The sequence below is a fragment of the Narcine bancroftii genome, chromosome 9 (assembly GCF_036971445.1).
Source record: "Narcine bancroftii isolate sNarBan1 chromosome 9, sNarBan1.hap1, whole genome shotgun sequence".
NCBI lineage: Eukaryota > Metazoa > Chordata > Chondrichthyes > Torpediniformes > Narcinidae > Narcine > Narcine bancroftii.
This window is the reverse complement of record NC_091477.1, coordinates 122,851,827-122,873,698: the sequence shown is the minus strand read 5'-3', so window position 1 is coordinate 122,873,698 and position 21,872 is coordinate 122,851,827. Positions and strand designations below refer to the sequence as shown.

The following is a 21,872-nucleotide window of genomic DNA, read 5'->3' as shown; positions in this document are numbered from 1 at the left end:
AGAGGATGGTAAATCTATGTAATAAAGGTGGTTGTGGAGGCCAGGTCTTTGAGTATATTTAAGGCAGAAATTGATAGGTTCTTGAGTCAGGGCATCAAAGGATATAGGGGCTGAGTGGGATAGGGGCTGAATGAATGGCAGGGAAGACTCAATAGGCTGAATGACCTATTTCTGCTCCCTATGTCTTATGGTTTGGATCTACCTGCTCTCCTTGAGCCCACGTGGGTTTCCTTCCTCATCCCATAGTAGATTAATTGGCTGCTGTGAACTCCTCTGAGTGTGTCAGTGGAGACAGGGAGAATTTTAAAAGTGGAATTCATTTAGGTTAAGTGTAAGGGGCTCCACGACTATGGTTTTACTTGGGTATTTATCATCTGTGTACAGACAGACTGAGTCTCTTACATTACAACAGAGACTTCACTGCAAACTGCTTGCCTAACTCCAAAGTGCTTTAAGAGGGCCTATGGATGTGGAAAAATATGCTGTCCATTTTTCTTGTTTAAAATCCATTGAATTTAATAGAGGGGTACAATAGGAGTGGTTGAGTTTTTGTCATGTACATGGCAGTTCCACATTAAACAGAAGCAGAAACGCATGCATCTCAAGGAAACGGATCATTTCCTGGGAATTCTGGCTGATTCGAGCTTTACAATCCTGACCTGGATGCTGAACTGTGAAAAGAAGCAAAGAACGCATCTTAGAACATGGAGATAATCCAGAGCCTCATCGTCCACCCTCCTCCCATCCAAGCTACCAATCTTGGCATAGACCCCAGAGTCCAGAAACAAGCCCAGCGTGTCCATGCTGAACAACATGCCCCCTCCTGCTTTAGTTCAAACCTGTCCAATCCCCTACCATCTATGGAGTTATCCAAGTGTTCCTTAGAAGCTAAAGTACCAGCCTCCACCACTTTGTCTGACAGATCATTCCATCTATCCACTACCCTCTGAGTGAAGATCTGTCTCCTCACACCCCTTCTATATTCCCCCCCCTCCCACCTTATAGTTATTCTGTTTTATCTTAGATTCTCCTACTCTGGGAAACGGTCTGTCACTATTCACCATATCCATGCCCCTTATGATTTTATAGACCTCGGTAAGATCCACTCTCAACCTCCAGCGCTCTGAGGCCTAGTTTTCCCAGTCTCTCTCGATAACTCAAAATTCTGACCACAACTTCATAAACCTGTTTATACCCTTTCCAAATTTATAATATCCTTCCTTGTGTCTTGGTGTGAGCTTGCAGGCGCCTCAGATTGAAGAGACTGCCATCCGTGCGGTACCGGATGTAAACAGCGTCTTCACTGTTGAGGTCTTTCATGGCTTGGTTCAGCATCATGCTGAAGAAGATTGAAAAGAGGGTTGGTGCGAGAACACAGCCTTGCTTTACGCCATTGTTAATGGAGAAGGGTTCAGAGAGCTCATTGCTGTATCTGACCCGACCTTGTTGGTTTTCGTGCAGTTGGATAATCATGTTGAGGAACTTTGGGGGACATCCGATGCGCTCTAGTATTTGCCAAAGCCCTTTCCTGCTCACGGTGTCGAAGGCTTTGGTGAGGTCAACAAAGGTGACGTAGAGTCCTTTGTCCGTGAACTACTCTTTGCAGACGATGCCGCTTTAGTTGCCCATTCAGAGCCAGCTCTTCAGCGCTTGATGTCCTGCTTTGCGGAAACTGCCAAAATGTTTGGCCTGGAAGTCAGCCTGAAGAAAACTGTGGTCCTCCATCAGCCAGCTCCCCACCATGACTACCAGCCCCCCCACATCTCCATCGGGCACACAAAACTCAAAACGGTCAACCAGTTTACCTACCTCGGCTGCACCATTTCATCAGATGCAAGGATCGACAATGAGATAGACAACAGACTCGCCAAGGCAAATAGCGCCTTTGGAAGACTACACAAAAGAGTCTGGAAAAACAACCAACTGAAAAACCTCACAAAGATAAGCGTATACAGAGCCGTTGTCATACCCACACTCCTGTTCGGCTCCGAATCATGGGTCCTCTACCGGCATCACCTACGGCTCCTAGAACGCTTCCACCAGCGTTGTCTCCGCTCCATCCTCAACATCCATTGGAGCGCTTTCATCCCTAACGTCGAAGTACTCGAGATGGCAGAGGTCGACAGCATCGAGTCCACGCTGCTGAAGATCCAGCTGCGCTGGGTGGGTCACGTCTCCAGAATGGAGGACCATCGCCTTCCCAAGATCGTGTTATATGGTGAGCTCTCCACTGGCCACCGTGACAGAGGTGCACCAAAGAAAAGGTACAAGGACTGCCTAAAGAAATCTCTTGGTGCCTGCCACATTGACCACCGCCAGTGGGCTGATAACGCCTCAAACCGTGCATCTTGGCGCCTCACAGTTTGGCGGGCAGCAACCTCCTTTGAAGAAGACCGCAGAGCCCACCTCACTGACAAAAGGCAAAGGAGGAAAAACCCAACACCCAACCCCAACCAACCAATTTTCCCCTGCAGCCGCTGCAACCGTGTCTGCCTGTCCCGCATCGGACTTGTCAGCCACAAACGAGCCTGCAGCTGACATGGACTTTTACCCCCTCCATAAATCTTCGTCCGCGAAGCCAAGCCAAAGAAAGAAATATCCTTCCTATATCAAGGTGATCAAAACTACACATAATGTTCCAATGTGTGGTACAACTTTAACATGACGACCAAACACTTGTATTCAATGCCCTGACCAATGGAGGCAGGTATTCTGGTTTGGTGCTGTTCTACAGGCAGAGTCCAAGCTGTACAGCCTAGACACAGGCCTTTCATGTCAGCATTCATGCCCAGCTACACTAATTACTGTCTCAATTATGTCACATCTTTTTCTGCTGTGCCTGCTCATCTGTCCAAGTGTCTGTCCTAATCTATCTCATTCCAAAACCTTCTCCTCTGGCAAGTTCCAGACCACTCTCTGTAAAGGAAAACTTGCTTGTCTGATCCCCTTTCAAACTCCCTTCTCTTACCTTAAGCCAATGCCCGCTTGTATTTGATAATCCTACAGGAGGAAGACTCATCTACCCTATTGAAGCCTCATAATTGTCCAAACTGCCAGGTCACCCGGTCTCCTTTGTTTCAGGAAAACCAAACCCAACCACCATTCCGGTCTCTCTCCATGAATAGTCTTCCAGTTCAGGTCACATCCTGGTGAATTTCCTCTGATAACTCCCTCCCCAAATGTCAAATGCCATTGTCTATACTGGGAACTGGAACTTACCCTGGGGTTGATGGGATTGATAAGACATGCTTGGGACAATGGAGAACACCATCCATTTGTGCAGATTTGGTCTCCCGATCTGAGGAAGGACATTCTTGGTATTTGTTGATGCAGTGAAGATACACCAGACTGATCCCTGGGATGGCAGGACTGACAGATGGAGAAAGATTGGATAGATAAGGGTTACACTCATTTGGGGTTGAGAAGAATGAGAGGGGATCTCATTGAGACATAAAATTATGACAGGACCAGACAGATTGGATGCATGATCCAGATGTTGGGGATATCCAGAACAAGGGGTCACAAGTCACAGTCTAAAGAGAAGGGGGGGGGGGAGTCATTGAGAACTGAGGTGAGGAGAAACTTCACTCAGAGAGTTGTGAATTGTGGAACTCCCTACCACAGAATGTTGTTGAGGTCAGTTCATTGGATACATTCAGAGGGAGATGGATGTGACCTTTAAGGTTTAAGGGCTCTAGGGGGTGTAGATAAAACAGGAATAGGAGACTGGGGTCACATGATCAGCCATGATGGTGTTGAATAGTGGGTGCAGACTCAAAGAGCTGAATGGCCCTGTGAACTCATGATTCAGCCCCTCTGAACACTATTCTTGGAGTCTCTCCAATTTCCCTTCATTTCTCACCAACAATTCCAGGCTGGAATGACCATCTGTTGTGGAGAGGGTTCTATACATCCACTGTATGTGTGTGAACAACTGCCTCTAACCAGGGAGGCTGACAGGCTGCTGGCCAACATCGGCGGAAGCCCCGTAAACCACAGGAGCAAAGATCATACCCATGCCCAACATTCCCTGGATCTTGTCAGTGTCTGATCTTTGGTAAGTAGCTGCGGCCAATCCGATCTATTGGAAAATTGAGCTGTCTCCTCTGAGCCTTTGGAATCTTCCTGTCATAGAAAAAGATCAAAGCACAGAGCAGTATCACAGTAAACAGAGGAACAAAGATCACACCCAGGTCCCAATATCTGATCCATCACTTCCAATCCCCTCCTCTCCCATCCCACAATCACCCTAGACCAGGAGCACTCCCTGGGGTCATTCCCAGGGCAGACACCTTGGGGCAGAGGTCACACCATGGAGTCACACTCAGAACAGAGTGGGTTCATACACAGGACAGAGACCACACGCTACACCAGGGTCACTCTCTGTGTCACACTCTGGACATTCATCCTTGTACTCTCTGACAGAAAGCATGACATCTTTTGCAAGGCAGACTATCACTTTGTGATAGTCTACCCTGTTGATCAGCCAGTGCCCTCTGGAAATGTTCCCAGATCTCATGACATCTTTCAGGACGGAAGTCTTCTGGACTCTCCTGCTCCCCCAGTGAATACACTTCTCTGAGATCCTGGCTGTGTCACCACTGGTTCTCCAGACCTTAGTGTGAACACCATATTTGTTGTTGATAAAAACTAAATTGAGAGTTTGAGGAGATTCAGTTCAGGAGTCAAGAGGTCATGTTGTAACTGGCTCAGGCCTGAAACATCGGTTCTGTATCTTTACCTTTGCTACATAAAGGACCCGGTTTGACCTGCTGAGCTTCTCCAGCATTTTCTGTTTTTACTTCAACCACAGTGTCTGCAGAATTTGGTGATTTACTTGTAACTCTACAAATCACCTAGAGTATTGTGTTCTGTTCTGCTCTCCTCATGTGGATGTGGAAGCTGTGGAGAGGGTGCAGAGGAGATATACCAGGATGTTGCCTGGATTGGAAAACATGAGGCAAGGTTAGCAGAGCTGGGCCTTTTCTATTTGCAGTGAAGAAGGATGAGAGGTGACCTGATAGAGGTCTACAAGATGATGAGAGGCAGACAGCACCTTTTCCCCAGGGCAGGGAAGCAAACACCCAGAGGACACGTGTACAAAGTGAAGGGAAGGGAAGTTTAAAGGAGGCATCAAAGTTTTTTTTAAAAAACACAGAGAGTTGTGGGGGCCTGGAATGCCTTGCTGGAGATGATGGTGGAGGCTGGAACATTAGGACATTTAGAGAATCTTATAGACAGATACATGGATGAAAGATAAAAAGGTCATGAGGAAGGGCTTAGGTTTTTTGGTAGGAATATAGGTCAGCACAACATCGAGGGATGAAGGGACTGTGCTATGCTGTAGTGTTCTATGTTCTAAATCTCCATTTGGTGGAGAACAAGTCCAGTTTGCCCAATTTTTTGAAATTCTTCAAACCCATTGCACCCTACCTCCCGTCCCCTTGCAATGTTCTATATTGTTTCATAGTTCCATTCATCTGTGTGAAGAAGGCACCTTTTAAATTCCACCCTCTCCTCACAAAATCAATGCCTTCAAGATTTAGACTGCTCTGCCCTGGAAAATTCATGACTGTTTCAGATGCCCCTCTTCATTTTATAAAGCTCTCCCTTCCGCGTCCTAAGGGGAGGAGATCCCTGCCCATCCAGTGCCTCCCTGTCACTTAAGCCTGCCAGTCCTGGAAACATCCACGTGAACCTTCACTTAAGTGACAGGGAGGCACTGGATGGGCAGGGATCTCCTCCCCTTAGAACGCCGAAGGGAGAGCTTTATAAAATGAAGAGGGGCATCTGAAACAGTCATGAATTTTCCAGGGCAGAGCAGTATCGTGTGCTCCGGATGGTCTCGCTTGTAGCACCTGCTCTCAATGCTCTGACTAACGAAGGCAGGAGTGGAAACTTCTATTCATTTGTAAAGGTAGCCACAGCATCTCAGTTCTTGTCCCAAGAACCAATTGCTCTTCGGTGTGCGTGAGCCCAGGGTCGTTCTGCTGCATTGCAGAGCGTCAACCTCTCACTTGAACGGGGCGGAGAGGGAAGGTGATGACTCACCGCGGTTTGGGCTGGAAACCCCTGGGTTTAGGCAAGCGCCTGTTGAAACCAGGAGCCGACCGAATGCTGCTCCTCTTCCTTCTCTGCTCTCCAGCATCGAGGCCGGCGAGGTGGTTGTGCTGGAGGCGGCCCGACGTATCCAAGCCTGTCCCTCCCACGGACGCTGCTGTTTGAACGGCCTTGGGCCACGGAAACAGGTCTGAGGACTGAAAAGGGTTAACATCTTGAAGGTCAAAAAGTCTGTCAAAGTGTGGAGCAGCGGCAATGTCTCATCCTAGTGGCTGCGGCTGTTTGTCGCTGCCTCTCCACTACATTAGAGTTACGCAGCACTGAGACCGGCCCTTCAGCCCATCTTGTCATTACCGATCAAGTTGTCGACCCGAGCTCGTCCTATTTGCCTGCATTCGGCCTATACCCCTGTCTAAAATATTCCTGTCCATGTACCTGTCGGAATGTGAACAAAGTTGTTTTTGATGTTCAATACACTCTGCTCTCCATTCCAGGATTTCCGATTTTTAGCGCTCCTGTCTTTCAATCACACACTATTTCTCATCTTGCTCTCTCTCAGTGTACATACACACAGTATGTACACACACTAATTAGACATACAATATATAGAGGCGTGTTTCGCAACTTAAAATGCCCAGACCCCCACTCGCCCAGACCCCCACCCATACCCTGTACCTCTGTGTCCGGTGTTGTACCATCTCCCCACTGCATGGAGACGAGCAGAGCCAGCAGGTGAAGGAGGGTTAGCCGGGACCCGAGCATCTGGGGAGAGAGAGATGAGTTTGTCATCGCGGTGAGCTGTCCCGCTCCAATCGCCAGGCCGGTGCGGTCTAATTCATCGTCACCTTCCACAAGGGGAGCGGCTGTTTCAACCCGCTCCTTCCCCCGAGCCGCAGATTCGCGAGGGTGAACGGTACGAAGGCGCAGATGGGTTAGGGGAAACGAACAGTCAAGTAAGAAAACCATCAGCCGGGAGTTACTGCAGTAAAGACCGCGGCGGGGACACATTTATCAGCCCGGTCTCTCACAACTAAAACAAGGACATCGGTGAATTGCCGGAGAGAAATGCACATGCTACAACCTGGAGCCGTCAGCGTCCGGGGTGGCGGGGATTCCGGGGCGCAGGGAGGTGTCGGGGGGAGAGGGGCGGTCGGGAGCTGGGTACAGGGGGCACCCGGGGGTTGAGGTTTCCCGTCGAGGGGCGTCCTGCGGTAGAGGGTCCGTTTGGATCCGAGTTGGGAACCCCTCCCCCTTCTGGGAGAGAGTGTGGTGTCGCCGCTCTCACCTTCTCCTTGGCCGGCTGCGCCACCCCGTTTCCCTCCCTCTGTCCGCCCACACTGGCTGCGGTTGTATTTATACTCCGCTCGTGGCTCGGACCCGGGGGCGGCGGCCCTTTGTGCCTCTCCGGCCCGCCCCTCGGTGTCTCACTGCCGCCCCCTCGGGCACTCCCCCACGGCCTCTTCCACCTCCGTCGCCAGGCCAGACCCCCCGTTTGTTTCCAGCTGACGGTTTCAGTGGGAGAGGAAGGAGCGAATCCCGAAGTCATTTGGTCCATCAATTCCCAGCATCAATCACTTGCTGATGTTCCCTAATTGCCCCCACCCGAGCTGCACTGTCCCCTCACCCAGCTCCACCCCAGCGCCGGAGCTCGTTGCTGACTCCGCCAGGTTCCGCCATCCAGAGTCAATTCCACCGGCACTCGCCATCCCGGCGCAGCCCTCAGCGGAGAGAGGGCCACCTTCTCGTCCTGGCAGGACCTTCATCAGGCTTTGTCCATACTTACCATCCTCTCCCCTCCACTCCCACCTCCAACTCCTACCCGCTTCCAACTCCACCTGCCTCACCTATCTCCAACTCCACCTGTCTCACCTATCTCCAACTCCACCTGTCTGACCTACCTCCAACTCCACCTATCTCCAACTCCACCTGTCCGACCTGCTTCCAACTCCACCTGTCTCACCTATCTCCAACTCCACCAGTCTCATCTATCTCCATCTCCATCTGCCTGATCTGCCTCCAACTCCACCTGTCTCACCTATCTGCAACTCCACCAGTCTCACCTATCTCCATCTCTATCTGCCTGACCAGCCTCCAACTCCACCTGTCTCACCTATCTCCAACTCCACCTATCTGATCCACCTCCAACTCCACCTGTCTCACCTATCTCCAACTCCACCAGCCTGACCCACCTCCAACTCCACCTGTCTCACCTATCTCCAACTCCACCTGTCTGACCTGCCTCCAACTCCACCTGTCTCACCTATCTCCAACTCCACCAGCCTGACCCACCTCCAACTCCACCTGTCTCACCTATCTCCAACTCCACCTGTCCGACCTGCTTCCAACTCCACTTGTCTCACCTATCTCCAACTCCACCATGTCTGACCTGCCTCCAACTCCACCTGTCTCACCTATCTCCATCTCCATCTGCCTGACCTGCCTCCAACTCCACCTGTCTCCCCTATCTCCAACTCCACCTGCCTCACCTATCTCCAACTCCACCTGCCTCACCTATCTCCAACTCCACCTGTCTGACCTGCTTCCAACTCCACCCGCTGACCTGCCTCCAACTCCACCTGTCTCACCTATCTCCAACTCCACCTGTCCAACCTGCTTCCAACTCCACCATGTCTGACCTGCCTCCAACTCCACCAGCCTGACCCACCTCCAACTCCACCTGTCTCATCTATCTCCAACTCCACCTGTCTGAACTGCCTCCAACTCCTCCTGCTGGATCCACCTCCATCTCCACCTGCCTGACCCACCTCCAATTCCACCTGTCTCACCTATTCTCCAACTCCACCTGCCTGACCTTTCTCTACCTGACCTCCTTTTCCTTGCCCTTGTTTCTCCTGCTTTTCTCTGAAAAACTGCCATACAACTTCCCCTCCTGCCCTTCTGTCAGCCATCCTTCACCATATAACCACTTACAGCACAGAACAGGCCAGTTCAGCCCTACTAGTCCATGCCGTTGCAAATCCCCACCCTCCTAGTCCCACTGACCAGCACCCAGTCCATACCCCTCTAGTCCCCTCCTATCCATGTAACGATCCAGTCTTTCCTTAAATGTAACCAATGATTCCGCCTCGACCACGTCTGCCGGAAGCACATTCCACATCCCCACCACCTGCGTAAAGAAATTTCCCCTCATGTTCCCCTTATAATTTTCCCCCTTCAATCTTAAACCATGTCCTCTAGTTTGAATCTCCCCCACTCTTAATTGAAAAAGCCTATCCACATTTACTCTGTCTGTCCCTTTTAAAATCTTAAACACCTCTATCAAGTCCCCTCTCAATCTTCGACGCTCCAGAGAAAAAAGCCCTAGTCTGCACAACCTTTCCCTGTAACTCAGACCCTGAAATCCTGTCAACATTCTCGTGAACCTTCTCTGCACTCTCTCTATTTTGTTTATATCTTTCCTATAATTTGGTGACCAAAACTGTACACAGTACTCCAAATTTGGCCTCACCAATGCCTTGTACAATTTCATCATAACCTCCCTACTCTTGAATTCAATACTCCGATTTATGAAGGCCAACATTCCAAATGCCTTCTTCACCACACCATCTACCTGAGTATCAGCCTTGAGGGTACTCCCCACTTCACCAGTGCCTGACTCACCCCTCTCATCTCAATGCTCACTCTTGATGAAGAGTTCTGTCCTGAATGACCACAATTCCTTTTTCTCCAATTGAAGCTACTCCACCTGCTGAATTCCTCCAGCTGATTGCATGTTAGAACATAGATAGAACGTAGTACATTACAGCACAGTGTAGGCCTTTTGGTTCTTGACGTTGTGCCATCCCATCCCAAAAATATTATTAAACCCTCTGACCTATTAACCCTCTATTTTTCTTTCATCCATGTGCCTGTCTAAGATTCTCTTAAATACCCATAATGTTCCAGCCTCCGCCACCACCCTGGGAAGGCATTCCAGGCACCCACAACTTTCTGTGTAAAAATGTACCCCTGATGTCTCCCCTAAACTTCCTCCCACCTTTGTAAAAGGTTCCATTATTGTCAAATAATACATTTAAAATGTAACATACATGAAATTCTTTAACTTTTGTCTACCATAAGGTAAACAGTCGCCATTTTGTCTCGCACACCTCACAAAAACCTACAGCACCTGGTGTTCCTAAGGAGTCTCCCCTCAAATTACTGAGCAGGCCTGAGCCTGTTTATCTTACAAGCTCAGACGATCCCAAGCTTATTCAGGCTATTAGGTGATGTAGATTAGAGACGTCCTCTGGTGTTTGCTATTCTTGCCTTGGGAAAAAGACGCTGGCTGTCCATCTTATCTATTCCTCTCATAATTTTGTAGTCCTCTATTAAGTCTCCTCTCACTCTTATGCGGTCCAAAGAGAAAAGTCCCAGCTCTTCTAACCTTGCCTTATGAGACACATTCTCCAATCCAGGCAACATCCTGGTGAATCTCCTCTTCACTCTCTCCATAGCTTCCACATCCTTCCTATAATGAGGTGACCAGAACTGAATACAATACTCCAAGTGTGGTCTCACCAGAGATTTGTAGAGTTGCAACATTATCTCTCTACTCCTGAACTCAATCACCCTATTAATGAAGCCCAGCATCCTATAGGCCTTTTTAACTATCCTATTATCCCACCCGGTGGCCTTGGGAGATGTATAGATTTGGATCCTAAGGTCCCCCTGTTCTTCCACACTGTTAAGTATCCAACCATTAATCTTGCAATCAGCCTTCTGGTTTGTCCTTCCAAAATGAATCACCTCACACATATTGCAGCTTCAGCAGTCTCCTGTGTTCTTGTTGAATTTCCTAAGCCTCCTATATGTGCAGTCACACCTCTTCAGAGAACCCAGCAACTGTCAATGCTGGAATTCAATGAACAAGACAGAGACTGGAGGGACTCAATGGGCCAGGTGGCATCCACAGGTGGAAACATTTTCGTTCAGGACTCTTTGTGGAGATTTTGGTGGGAAGCACAAAAGGATGGGGTGGGGTTGTTGTCCAAGATGTAACAGGATGTTAGACAAATGAAGATGGATGAGGTGGATCAACACCAGGAGATGAAACCATGGGTAGTGTGGTTGGGGGAAAAAAAGGACAGCGGGGAATGGTGTGACTAGATGGAGGTGGAAAATCCAATGATCATGTCATTGGGTTTCTCGCTACTCAAGCCAAACATGTGTTGTTCTCAGATAGTGGGGAGATTAGTGATAATTTACTCTGTCTATCCCTTTAACAGAAGTTACAGGATGTAGGAGACAGCAGCACTGGAGGCGGTGGAGAGAGCTATGGGCATCTATAGTGTCTCTATTGGTTCTCTTTATTGTCTTGATAGTGGCATTGGATGGGTGGGACCTCTGTATGTCTTTACAGGCAATAAAATGAAAACACATTTTTGGTATATTGTGAACATTAAAGAGATCTAAAATTTCACTGTGTGAAATCAGTGGAAGGGCAGAGTTGACCACTAAGTTTCTGTCTTATTTATACGCAGTGCTATTTACTGTCATGGGAGTTAGGGCATGTTTCACTTCACCACCCTCTCCTAGCTCCCAACCCGTTTAACTTTCCACTATGCACTTAGCTCACTTTCCATCTACCATTCCTTTGGCTAATTTCCCAGTGGATCTTGACCCTTTTGTAAGCATAGAGAACCTTCTTTATTCTCCACGGTACCACTAAGTTTGCAAACTTACTAATCCTGCTTATTAATACATATCAACAACATATGTCACCAAGCATCAGCCCCTGGAGCACATCCACCTCTACCACCCTCTAATGCCCCCCAGGTCTTCCCTGAAGGGTCTCACTAGGTAAAGGGGACAAAAATTCCAACCTCCACACCACACCTAAAGCATATTTCTGAAATTTCAGGCTTTGTGCAATTTTTGTGGTGTGAGGTACAACCTGGATCTGGCGTTGACGACCCAGTCATAGTGTCCAGACACAGGTCTTTAAAGACAGACCTTCCCTGCAGCCATCAGAATCATGAATGAACCCTACAGCAGTGCTCTCACGCTGCCCTTGCTTGGTGCTAACTGATCTTTTTCATTATAATCCCACCCTCTGAAAGTAGTAATAAAACAGGAAAGTCTGCAGACACCATGACTGAAGTAAAAACACCATGTTGGAGAAACTCAGCAGGTCAAACAGTGTCCTTTATATAGCAAAGATAAAGATACAGAACCAATGTTTCGGCTTGAGCCCTTACTCAAGGTATGACAAAATGTGGGCAGGCGTCTGACCAGATTACCTTTGCTTACTGGGTACCTTTATGATTGCTAAATAAAAGACACTGTTTGACCTGTTGAGTCCTCCAGCATTGTGTTTTTACCTCAATCGCGGTGTCTGCAGACTTGTGTGTTTACATCTTTCTTGTCTCTACAGCTGGTTACTGATCTATTGAGTGTTTCCAGCATTTTCTGTTGGATTCAGATTGGCATCACCTGGATTTCTTCTTTCGAGTTTCACATCCAGTGAAGCATTTTTCATGTGTTTGCCATGGTTGGAACATTGGAAACAGGCTCCCAAATGGAGAACAGTGGGCTCCTGCAAACACCAATGTGACCTTCAATATTACCTGTGTTGGCCATGTTTTAGATTGTGATCCTTTAGTGACAGAGTTACTTGCACCTCAATGAGGAAACATTGGTCAGGTCACAAAGTGCCTGAAGATCTTTAACACCTCCTGAGAAAGCTTGTGCTTTGGTTCTGAGTCTTGCCTGAAGAATGCTCTGCAGAGAATTTCGTGCTCTGCAGCAAGAGTGTCGTCCGCTCTCCACTGTTTCTGTGCACTTGTATGTGGTCTCTTTAACTAACGTGATGAGGATCAGATGGCCCAGCAACACATGCTTACACTCCGAGACCAGTCAGCCAGAGAGAGAGCTGGTAGATTCATATCCCAACCCAACACCTCCCAGCCAGAGAGAGAGCTGGTAGATTCATATCCCAACCTGTCCCAGCACCTCCTGGAGAAGCCAAGAAAAGAGCTTGGGCCAACAACAAGAGAAGAGGAGAACAGTCGGCGCATTGGCTGTGACAGAGAGCACTGTGCACCACATGGTGGAGTGTTGAACTTGGAGAGCGGTGTAACATTTGATGTTATGACTGGATGGAGAACTTGGGCTAATCAGAGGGGATGGGAGGTCACTTGTGTACATTGGAAGTGATCATTGAGAGAAAGCCACGAGGAGGCTTCAACAAACCCAACCTTCAAACACACCTCTCAGCTCCCTCCTGCTGCTGTGTTTCCTTTCTACTCAGTTAAACAGACCATTTCTTTTCTTACACCCATCTTGATGTCTGTAATTCAAAGGTCAGAGAGAATGAAGAACCATGAAAACAAAACCAAAGGACTTCCCACACATTCCCTCTGCTTCTCGAGGCACCGGGAAAACTTCCAAACTTCTCCATCATCTCAGATTGTGCAATGCAGCAGAGAGGAGCTCAACAGGACAAAGAGAAAATAATTCACTCTAGAGAAGGAAGGAAGGGCTGCTGGTGACTTGCGGTCGAAGGACTCCCACTGGGCTGTGGACTGTTGGAAACTGGCTTGAGCTGACTGAAGGGGTACCAGGTAACACAACCAGGATGCGAGGGGGTGCCGAGGGAGGAAAGGTCTCCCAAAGAGCCTTGGGTACTGAAGGATTCCTCATCGTGATGGAGGCTTGGATCTGGAGCTCGATGGATCAGCTGTCAAGGCTGCGGGGGCGCTGGAGGCGAATCCACGGACACTCAGGGACTCTGAAGGGACTCTCTCTCGCTTCTCCTTCTCCGACTGTAAGGGGCGCCAAGCAATATTAATGGCAAATATTTGTCTGCCTTTCGGTAGACTCAATGTGATTACATGTAATATTACATCTGTTTTATTACATGACAGAATCCGCAAGCATCGAATCCACGCTGCTGAAGACCCAACTGCGCTGTGTGGGTCATGTCTCCAGAATGGAGGACCATCGCCTTCCCAAGATCGTGTTATATGGCGAGCTCTCCACTGGCCACCGAGACAGAGGTGCACCAAAGAAGAAGTACAAAGACTGCTTAAAGAAATCTCTTGGTGCCTGGCACATTGACTACCGCCAGTGGGCTGATCTCACCTCCAACCGTGCATCTTGGCGCCTCACAGTTCGGCGGACAGCAACCTCCTTTGAAGAAGACCGCAGAGCCCACCTCACTGTCAAAAGACAAAGGAGGAAAAACCCAACACCCAACCCCAACCCACCAATTTTCCCTTGCAACCGCTGCAACCGTGTCTGCCTGTCCCGCATCGGACTTGTCAGTCACCAACGAGCCTGCAGCAGGCGTGGACATACCCTTCCATAAATCTTCGTCTGCGAAGCCAAGCCAAAGAAGATTACATGACAGTAAAAGAACCTTGTTGGTAAAACAACCACACACACCTTGGGCTCAGACGAGCTCAATGTATTTTGCTTGAATGGAGAGTCTTCATAAGTGGATTCCAGGGCCAGCCGTGCCTCCACCCATTGGGCTGATGATTGCACACCCAGTTCCTGAACACAGACGGGAGATGGAGACGAAGGGGACATGGGAAGTGTTGTGGTGAAAGGTCTTTGACCTGAAACTTTAGTGCTTTTTGGACTGCAATGCTGGAAAAAATTAACATAATTCTTGCCCGTGTGGTCACCTTTTTAGATTGCAAGTACCTGAGTGCAAGATTCTCGGTGGTTGGACGTGCAGTCGAGTGGATGAGCGTCAACGAATTTTTCCAGTATGATTTACATCACAAGCTTCCTCCAAAAAGTTGCAGGGGTCCTGCAGGATAAGTAGTGGGGCAGGAATTGACTCAGAATTCCTGCACGTTCCTTTTTAGGCTACCCGTGTAACAGCAACATTCCTGATTGCGCCGTTATATGCCGACAGTCTAAAAGTCATAATTGACAGACTTCTTTCTCACAGACGCTGCCTGACCTGCTGAGTGTTTCCAACAACTGCTGCTTTTTTCTCGAACTAAGACATCTGCAGCTCTTGCTTCCACGTGAAAGGTTGATTCCTGGAATAAAGGAAGAATTAGTAGGAAAGCCTTGCTCTCTTGCTATTGAAGCCTAATCACTGGGATGGCAGGGCTAATGAATACCTGGAAGTACAGAGAGCTGGTAGATTCATATCCCAACCTGCCCCAGCACCTCTCAGCCAGAGAGAGAGAGCTGGTAGATTCATATCCCAACCTGGCCCGGCACCTCCCAGCCAGAGAGAGAGAGCTGGTAAATTCATATCCCAACCTGCCCCAGCACCTCCCAGCCAGAGAGAGAGAGCTGGTAGATTCATATCCCAACCTGCCCCAGCACCTCTCAGCCAGAGAGAGAGCTGGTAGATTCATATCCCAACCTGGCCCAGCACCTCCCAACCAGAGAGAGAGAGCTGGTAGATTCATATCCCAACCTGCCCCAGCAGCTCCCAGCCAGAGAGAGAGCTGGTAGATTCATATCCCAACCTGCCCCGGCACCTCCCAGCCAGAGAGAGACCACCAAGACCAAGACAGACCAGGTTATACTCAGGTGATTTAGAAGAATGAGAGGACGGCACAGTAAATGTAGCAGTTAACACAACACTATTACAGCACCAGTGATCAGGACTTGGGTTTGAATCCCATGCTGTCTGTAAGGTGTTTGTACGTTCCCTCCGTCTGCATGGGTTTTCCCTGGGGGCTCCGGTTTTCTCCCACCGTTCAAAATGTACCAAGGGTGTAGGTTAATTGGATGTAATTGGGCGGCATGGACTTGTGGGCCAGAATGGCCTGTTTCTGTGTTGTTTGCCTAAAAAAAGTCTCATTGTGACAAATAAAGCCTTGACAGGACTCGACAGGTTAGAATGTTCCTGTTGTAGGGGAAGCCTCACAACAAGGGGTCGCAGTCTAAATGTAAGGGAGAAATCATTTAGGATTGAGATGAGGAGAACATTACTCTGCGAATTCTGAATTTGTGAAACTCTCTACCAAAGGTTTATTAGATGTAAGAAGTTGCCCGCCAGTCCTGATAACATTCACATGAATCTTTTCTGCACCTTTTCTAGCTTGATTACATCCCTCTTACTGCTGGACATCAGCAATAAGCACAGTGCTCCGTGTGGTCTCACCACCGTACTGAACCGTTGTAACATCTCCCTGAACATACACTTAAAGTAAAACACAAATGTCTGTTGACACTTTAATATCTAACACCCTGATCAACGAAGGTGAGCATGTCTTCACCAATCTGGAACGAAAGGGGCATTTAAGCAATTTAAGGCCCATGGATGAAAGAAAGTAGAGGATTATGAGGTAGGGAGGGTTTTGTTTTTTTAAGTATATCCCTGTGTAGGTCAGCACAAAATCATGGGCTGAAAGGTCTGTACTGTGTGTGCTGCAATGTTCTAATCTGTCTACTGATGTTACTTTCATGGAACTAGGTACCTGTACAAGGTCTCTCTTTCCTACCACTCTCTCCAGTTTACTGTGTATGAGCTCCTTGATTTCACCTACCAAATTGCAACATCTTGCAGAGGTCCGAGTTGAATTCTATCTACCATTCCTTGGTGTGCACTGACCTATGAAGGCAAGCAGGCCATTAGACTTCTTCACCACCTTCTTCACCTCAGAGAGTGGTGAACCTCTGGAATTTGTTAACACTGATGACTGTGGAGGCCAGGTCATTGGGTATATTTTAAGACAGAGATCGATAAGTATCTGAATAGCCAGGTTATAAAGGTTATGGGGAGAAGGCAGGGGAGTGGGACTGAGTGGGAGAATGGATCAGTTGATGATGGAATGGCAGAAAGGACTCGATGGGCTGAATGGCCTACTTCTGCTCCTATACCTTATGATCTTTTCAGCAGTGTTGCAAATTTTGATTATCTACATTCCTTAGAACTATCCAGTTTACTGTATATGTCCTACTTCATTTTGACTTCCCAAAATATCCCACCTTACATGTGTGGAATTCACTTCCATCTCCCATTGAACTGCCCATCTTTCCAACTGATCTCGATCTTGCTAAAGACACACAAGAGAAGGGCTCTGACCCAAAACATACACCATTATTTTTCTCCTACTGGTGCTGCTCGACCTACTGTTCCTTCAGAAGATTGTTTTTTTATATCCTGCTGTAGCTTTCAATTTCTGTAGCATCCACAAGCTCAATGATCAAGCATCTCAATGAGTTTCTTGTCATGTAAAAAATACAATAAAATACATATGCAGTAAAGTTCCTATTGCTGCAAACCTCAACTCCAACAGTGCACCTTAAATTAACCTACAGAAAGTGATCATCCTATGAAAGATAGCGAGATAATAAATATTCAGTTATAGTTAATGCAATAGAAAAGGTGATGTTTCAATAGTATTTGTGGTCACAGAGTAGTTTATGATTGGTGTGGGAAGGGAAAGTTCAAGAGCTGTTGGAAGAAAACTGTTCTTGAACCCAGGGGTGCTGGTCTTCAGGCTTCTGTACCTTCTGCCTGAAACTAGCATTGAGAAGAGGCTGTGACCAGGGTCACGGACGTCCTTGATGCTGGCTGCCTTCTTGTGAAAGTGCCTCACAGAGATGTCTTTGATGGATGGGAGGTCAGAGCCTGTCATGGACTTGGCCATGTTTGCTATGTTCTACAGCCTTCTCAGTTCCTGGGCACTTGAATTTCCAAACCAGATCATGATGCAAACATTCAGTATTCTTTCCACAAGGTTGATAAGAATATTCGAAGGTAAGTCAAATCTTGGAAAGTCGAAGCATTGGTGCATCTCAGCCACAATGTGCTGGCTCCAGGAGAGATCCTTCGATGTGTGGACTCCCAGGAACGTGAAGGTCCTGACCTCACCATCACCACCACATCGATGCAGAGAGGTGTGAGGTCCCTCGGCCTTTCCTTTCTAAATCCGCAATCATCTTCTTGGTCTTGGTGACATTGAGAGCAAGATTATTGTTCTGGCCTCACCAAACCAGGTTCTCAATCTCCATCCTGTATTCCAATTCAGATTTCCAGTTATTTGGCAAACAATAATGGTGTTGTCAACAAAATAAGACTGTGTTGGAGCCAAACTTGGCTATGTAGTGATGAGTTAACAAGGAATAGAGCAGGAGACTAAACTCGCAGCCATGGATGCCCCGTGTTGATGGTCAGCGAGGAAGAGGCAATTATAACATTCACATCCAGGATACAGCAATGGCCCTAGCACTGATCTGTGTGATGCACCACAGGTGACAGGCTTTCCATCAGATAAACATCCTTCCACCACGGCCCTCTGCCTCCTATCTCACAGCCAGGTCTTGGAACAATGAGCTAGATCACCTTAGGTTGTCAATACATGCAGCCAAAAAAAAGACACTCCCAACATTAATTACGTTGTAAAATTCAAAAATGTGTAATTCTTTCCGCAGTACATTACATTGAACACCAATCATGGAACATTTTATCACGGTGCAATGGTGTTACTCTTTGAAAAGGAAACCAAAGTGCCCCATTTACCCTCCCAAGCTGAAAGACTGTGCGCCAAGTTTTGGTTCAATTGCTGAAACATTCTGCCTGTTGTTTCCTCACAGACATGTTATGTGCAAAGTATAGAAATGTAGCTGGAAGTCTAATTTATGTCCAGTTCACCCCAAGACTGACCATCAATAATTTGAACATTGATCTCCACCTGAAGAATGGAGATTAGCATACAATTAGCATACACGCCTTGACTCCAACCAACAGCTGTGCCCAGAACCAATCACAATGAAGAATGGTGTCAAGCATGGAATTCGACAGGTCTGCACAATTGCCCCAATATTTTGCTTTCTATCACAGAAGCCACATGAATACCTACATCAGGCTATTGTGCATTACCTACAACTTGGAATTTACCATCATCATTCAGTCAGGGATCTAGGACTCCATCTGTCCCTTTGTGAGTAGATCCTCAACTTCCTCAACGGCAGGCCTCAATCAGGGCAGATCAGCAATGTAGAACACTACAGCACAGTACAGGCCCTTCAGCTCTCGATATTGTGCTGACCTATATATTTCTACCAAACAAAACTAAGCCCTTCCTGCCCCATAACCTCTATTTTTCTTCCATCCATGTGCCTGTTGAAGAGTCTTTTAATGCCTCTAATATTTCAGCCTCCAACACCATCCCTGGCAAGGCATTCCAGGCACTCTCAACTCTGTGTAAAAAATTGATGTCTCCCCTAAACTTTTCTCCCTTCACTTTGTGCAAATGCCATCTGATGTTTGCTACTCCTGTCCTGGGAAACAGACACTGGCTGTCCACTCTCTCTATGCCTTTCATAATCTTGTAGACCTCTATTAAGTCACCGCTCATCCTTCTTCATTCCACAGAGAAAAGCTCCAGCTCCGCTCATCTTGGCTCATAAGACTTATCTTCCAATCCAGGCAACATCCTGGTAAATCTCCTCTCTGCCCTCTAACATCAGCTCCTCCTTGCTGACCATCAGCACAGGGGCTCCCCAAGGCTGTGTGCTGAGTGCGTTGCTCTACTCCCTTCACATTCATGGTTGCTTATACAAGTTCATCTGCAACATGATTTATAAGGTCACTGACGACACCACTGTTGTTGGGCAAATAACAAAAAACGATGAGTCAGAATATAGGATGGCAATCGAGAACCTGGTTAGGTGGTGCCAGAACAACGATCTTGCTCTCAATGTCACTAAGACCAAGGAGATTATTGTGGACTTTAGGAAGGAGAGGCCAAAGAATCATGCACCATCCACATTGACGCAATGGATGTGGAAAGTGTTAGTATCTTCAGGTTCCTGGGGTTCCACATATCAGAGGTCCTCTCCTGAAGCCAGCACATTGAGACAAGCATGAAGAATGCACACCAATATTTCTATTTTCTGAGAAGTCTGAGGAGATTGGGCATGTCATTGAATACTCTATCAAACTTCTACAGATGCACTGTGGAAAGTATAACAAATGGTTGCATCATGGTGTAGTTTGACTGCCCTTGAACACAGCAGGCTGATGAAAGTGGCAAACTCAGCCAAATTCATCACAGACTCTGACCTCTCGTCCATTGAAAACATCTCTATAAAATGCTGCTCAAGAAGGCAACCAACATCGTAAAGGACCCCCATCACCCTCGTCATAACCTCTTCTCATTGTTCACTTCAGGCAGAAGGTACAGAAGCCCAAAGACCAGCACCTCTAGGTTCAAGAAAAGTTATTTTTTTCGAACAGATATCAGGCTCTTGAACTTCCCCTTATTACCTTAACCCTATCAATATACTACTTGGGGAACCACCAAAAGATTTGTCTCCACTATTGAAACATCATTTTCTCTTTTGCATTAATTGCAACTGTGAATAGTTATCTGCCTCCACTTTTATATTCATTATTTCTTTTTCTGTCTTGGCATATTGTGATAATTTTATGTATACTGTTATAGTTGATGCATTTTACATACTTGTGCAGCTTGAGTCAAATTTGATGCATCTGTACATTCTGTCATTATCATCACATAATTTCAATGAGCTTCCTATGGAGCTAAGCTATGGGACTTCTGGAAAGCCCATGGAGACCAAATTCAGGAGCAACACCTGGTATTCCTGCCCTCCAGTAGGTTTCTGAGACTTAGACTACCTACAGATCACACCTCAAAGCACTGGAGAGACACCACTATCATTCGTCTCCTTACAATCTTCCCAACCCACTGACACGATAACAAAGTGTTGTCAGTGTCCTCTCCCAGGCCAACATAATATGTTGTCTGCTTTCCTGTCACACAGGTCTCCATGCAGACACTGTTTGAGCTCTGGTGTGTGTGTGTGTGTGTGTGTGTGTGTGTGTGTGTGTGTGGGGGGGGTTAGGGTTAGGTCAATATCATCCACGGTCCCCATATCTGATTGTTCTGTTACTATATGTGCAGGAACAGGCTTACATGTGGATGCTAGATGTGGATAAGGGTTAAAGACATCATCTCCCAGCACCTGTGTGAGTGGAATGGCAGCTACTGTGAGTTGACACCTTTCGCACAGCTCAACGCAGAGGGAAGGGGGAAAGAACAGTTGTGAAGTCTGTGGATCTGGCAGAGAATTGTGAATACATTTTTTTGGATGAAGCATCGAGCCAGATTTTTACCCATATTTATACAATATGCAATATTTTTGTAATGGCTCCATAGAGGTGTAGGAAGTATCAACATCTGGAAAGAATATAAGCACAGAGTTGGTCCAGGTCTCCTCATAGTGGAAAAGTATCAGGATGTTGGAGTCAGTCAGACTTCTCTTTAAATAAAATTGTGGAACAACCCTCAAAGTACCTCCCATTATCCCTCACAACTGAATTGTTCATCCAGACTGCAGAAACCACGGAGAGATGTTACCTCTCTGGTCGGACCTGTGTCCGAATCCTGGGGTAAATGGGTTGGTCTGTTTGGTACGTCTGCGTGGCTGCTTTGAAGAACTCCAGGCTGTAAGTTCTTTATTCGATTGTTAAAACATCTGGATATTGTTGGAGAGGTCATCATTTATCGTCCATCCCTAATTTCGCTTGAGAAGGTGTAGGGCAAGCTGCCTTCTTCAGCCTTTGCTGAGGTTGCTCCCACACTGGTGCTGGGGAGGGAGATGCAGGTTTATGGACCTTAATCCTTTCACTTTCTAAGAGAACATAAATAGGCTCTTTTTTCCCAGATTGTGTCAAACTATTCTGACTAGTCCCATCGATCTGTACCTGGACCATAGTTCTCCATAGTCCTATTTAATCTTCTCTTAAATGTCAGAAACAAACCCACAATCATCACCCCCACTGGCAGCTTGTTTCAAACTCTCACCACCCATTCCAAACACCTCCCATCCATGACCCTGTGCAAATGTTTCTTAAATGTCAA

General features: G+C 47.3%; 1 protein-coding gene across 2 annotated transcripts; it reads right to left on the bottom strand.

Moving 5' to 3' along the window:
* Window positions 1-489: 489 nt before the first annotated feature.
* On the bottom strand, window positions 490-7,610 carry LOC138742767 (uncharacterized). Of its 2 annotated transcripts, XR_011344389.1 has the most exons (6): window positions 7,346-7,610; window positions 6,736-6,822; window positions 6,052-6,257; window positions 4,015-4,125; window positions 3,220-3,369; window positions 490-671 (listed from the first exon to the last, which is right to left on the bottom strand). XR_011344389.1 is itself a non-coding variant. In XM_069897637.1 (5 exons), the coding sequence occupies exons 1-4, from the start codon at window positions 7,604-7,606 to the stop codon at window positions 4,041-4,043; spliced, it is 639 nt and encodes a 212-aa protein (XP_069753738.1). In that variant the 5' UTR covers window positions 7,607-7,610; the 3' UTR covers window positions 490-671; window positions 4,015-4,040. The 2 variants fall into 2 exon arrangements, 1 of the variants encoding a protein (XP_069753738.1); XM_069897637.1 differs by lacking the exon at window positions 3,220-3,369.
* Between the last annotated feature and the right edge of the window lie 14,262 nt (window positions 7,611-21,872).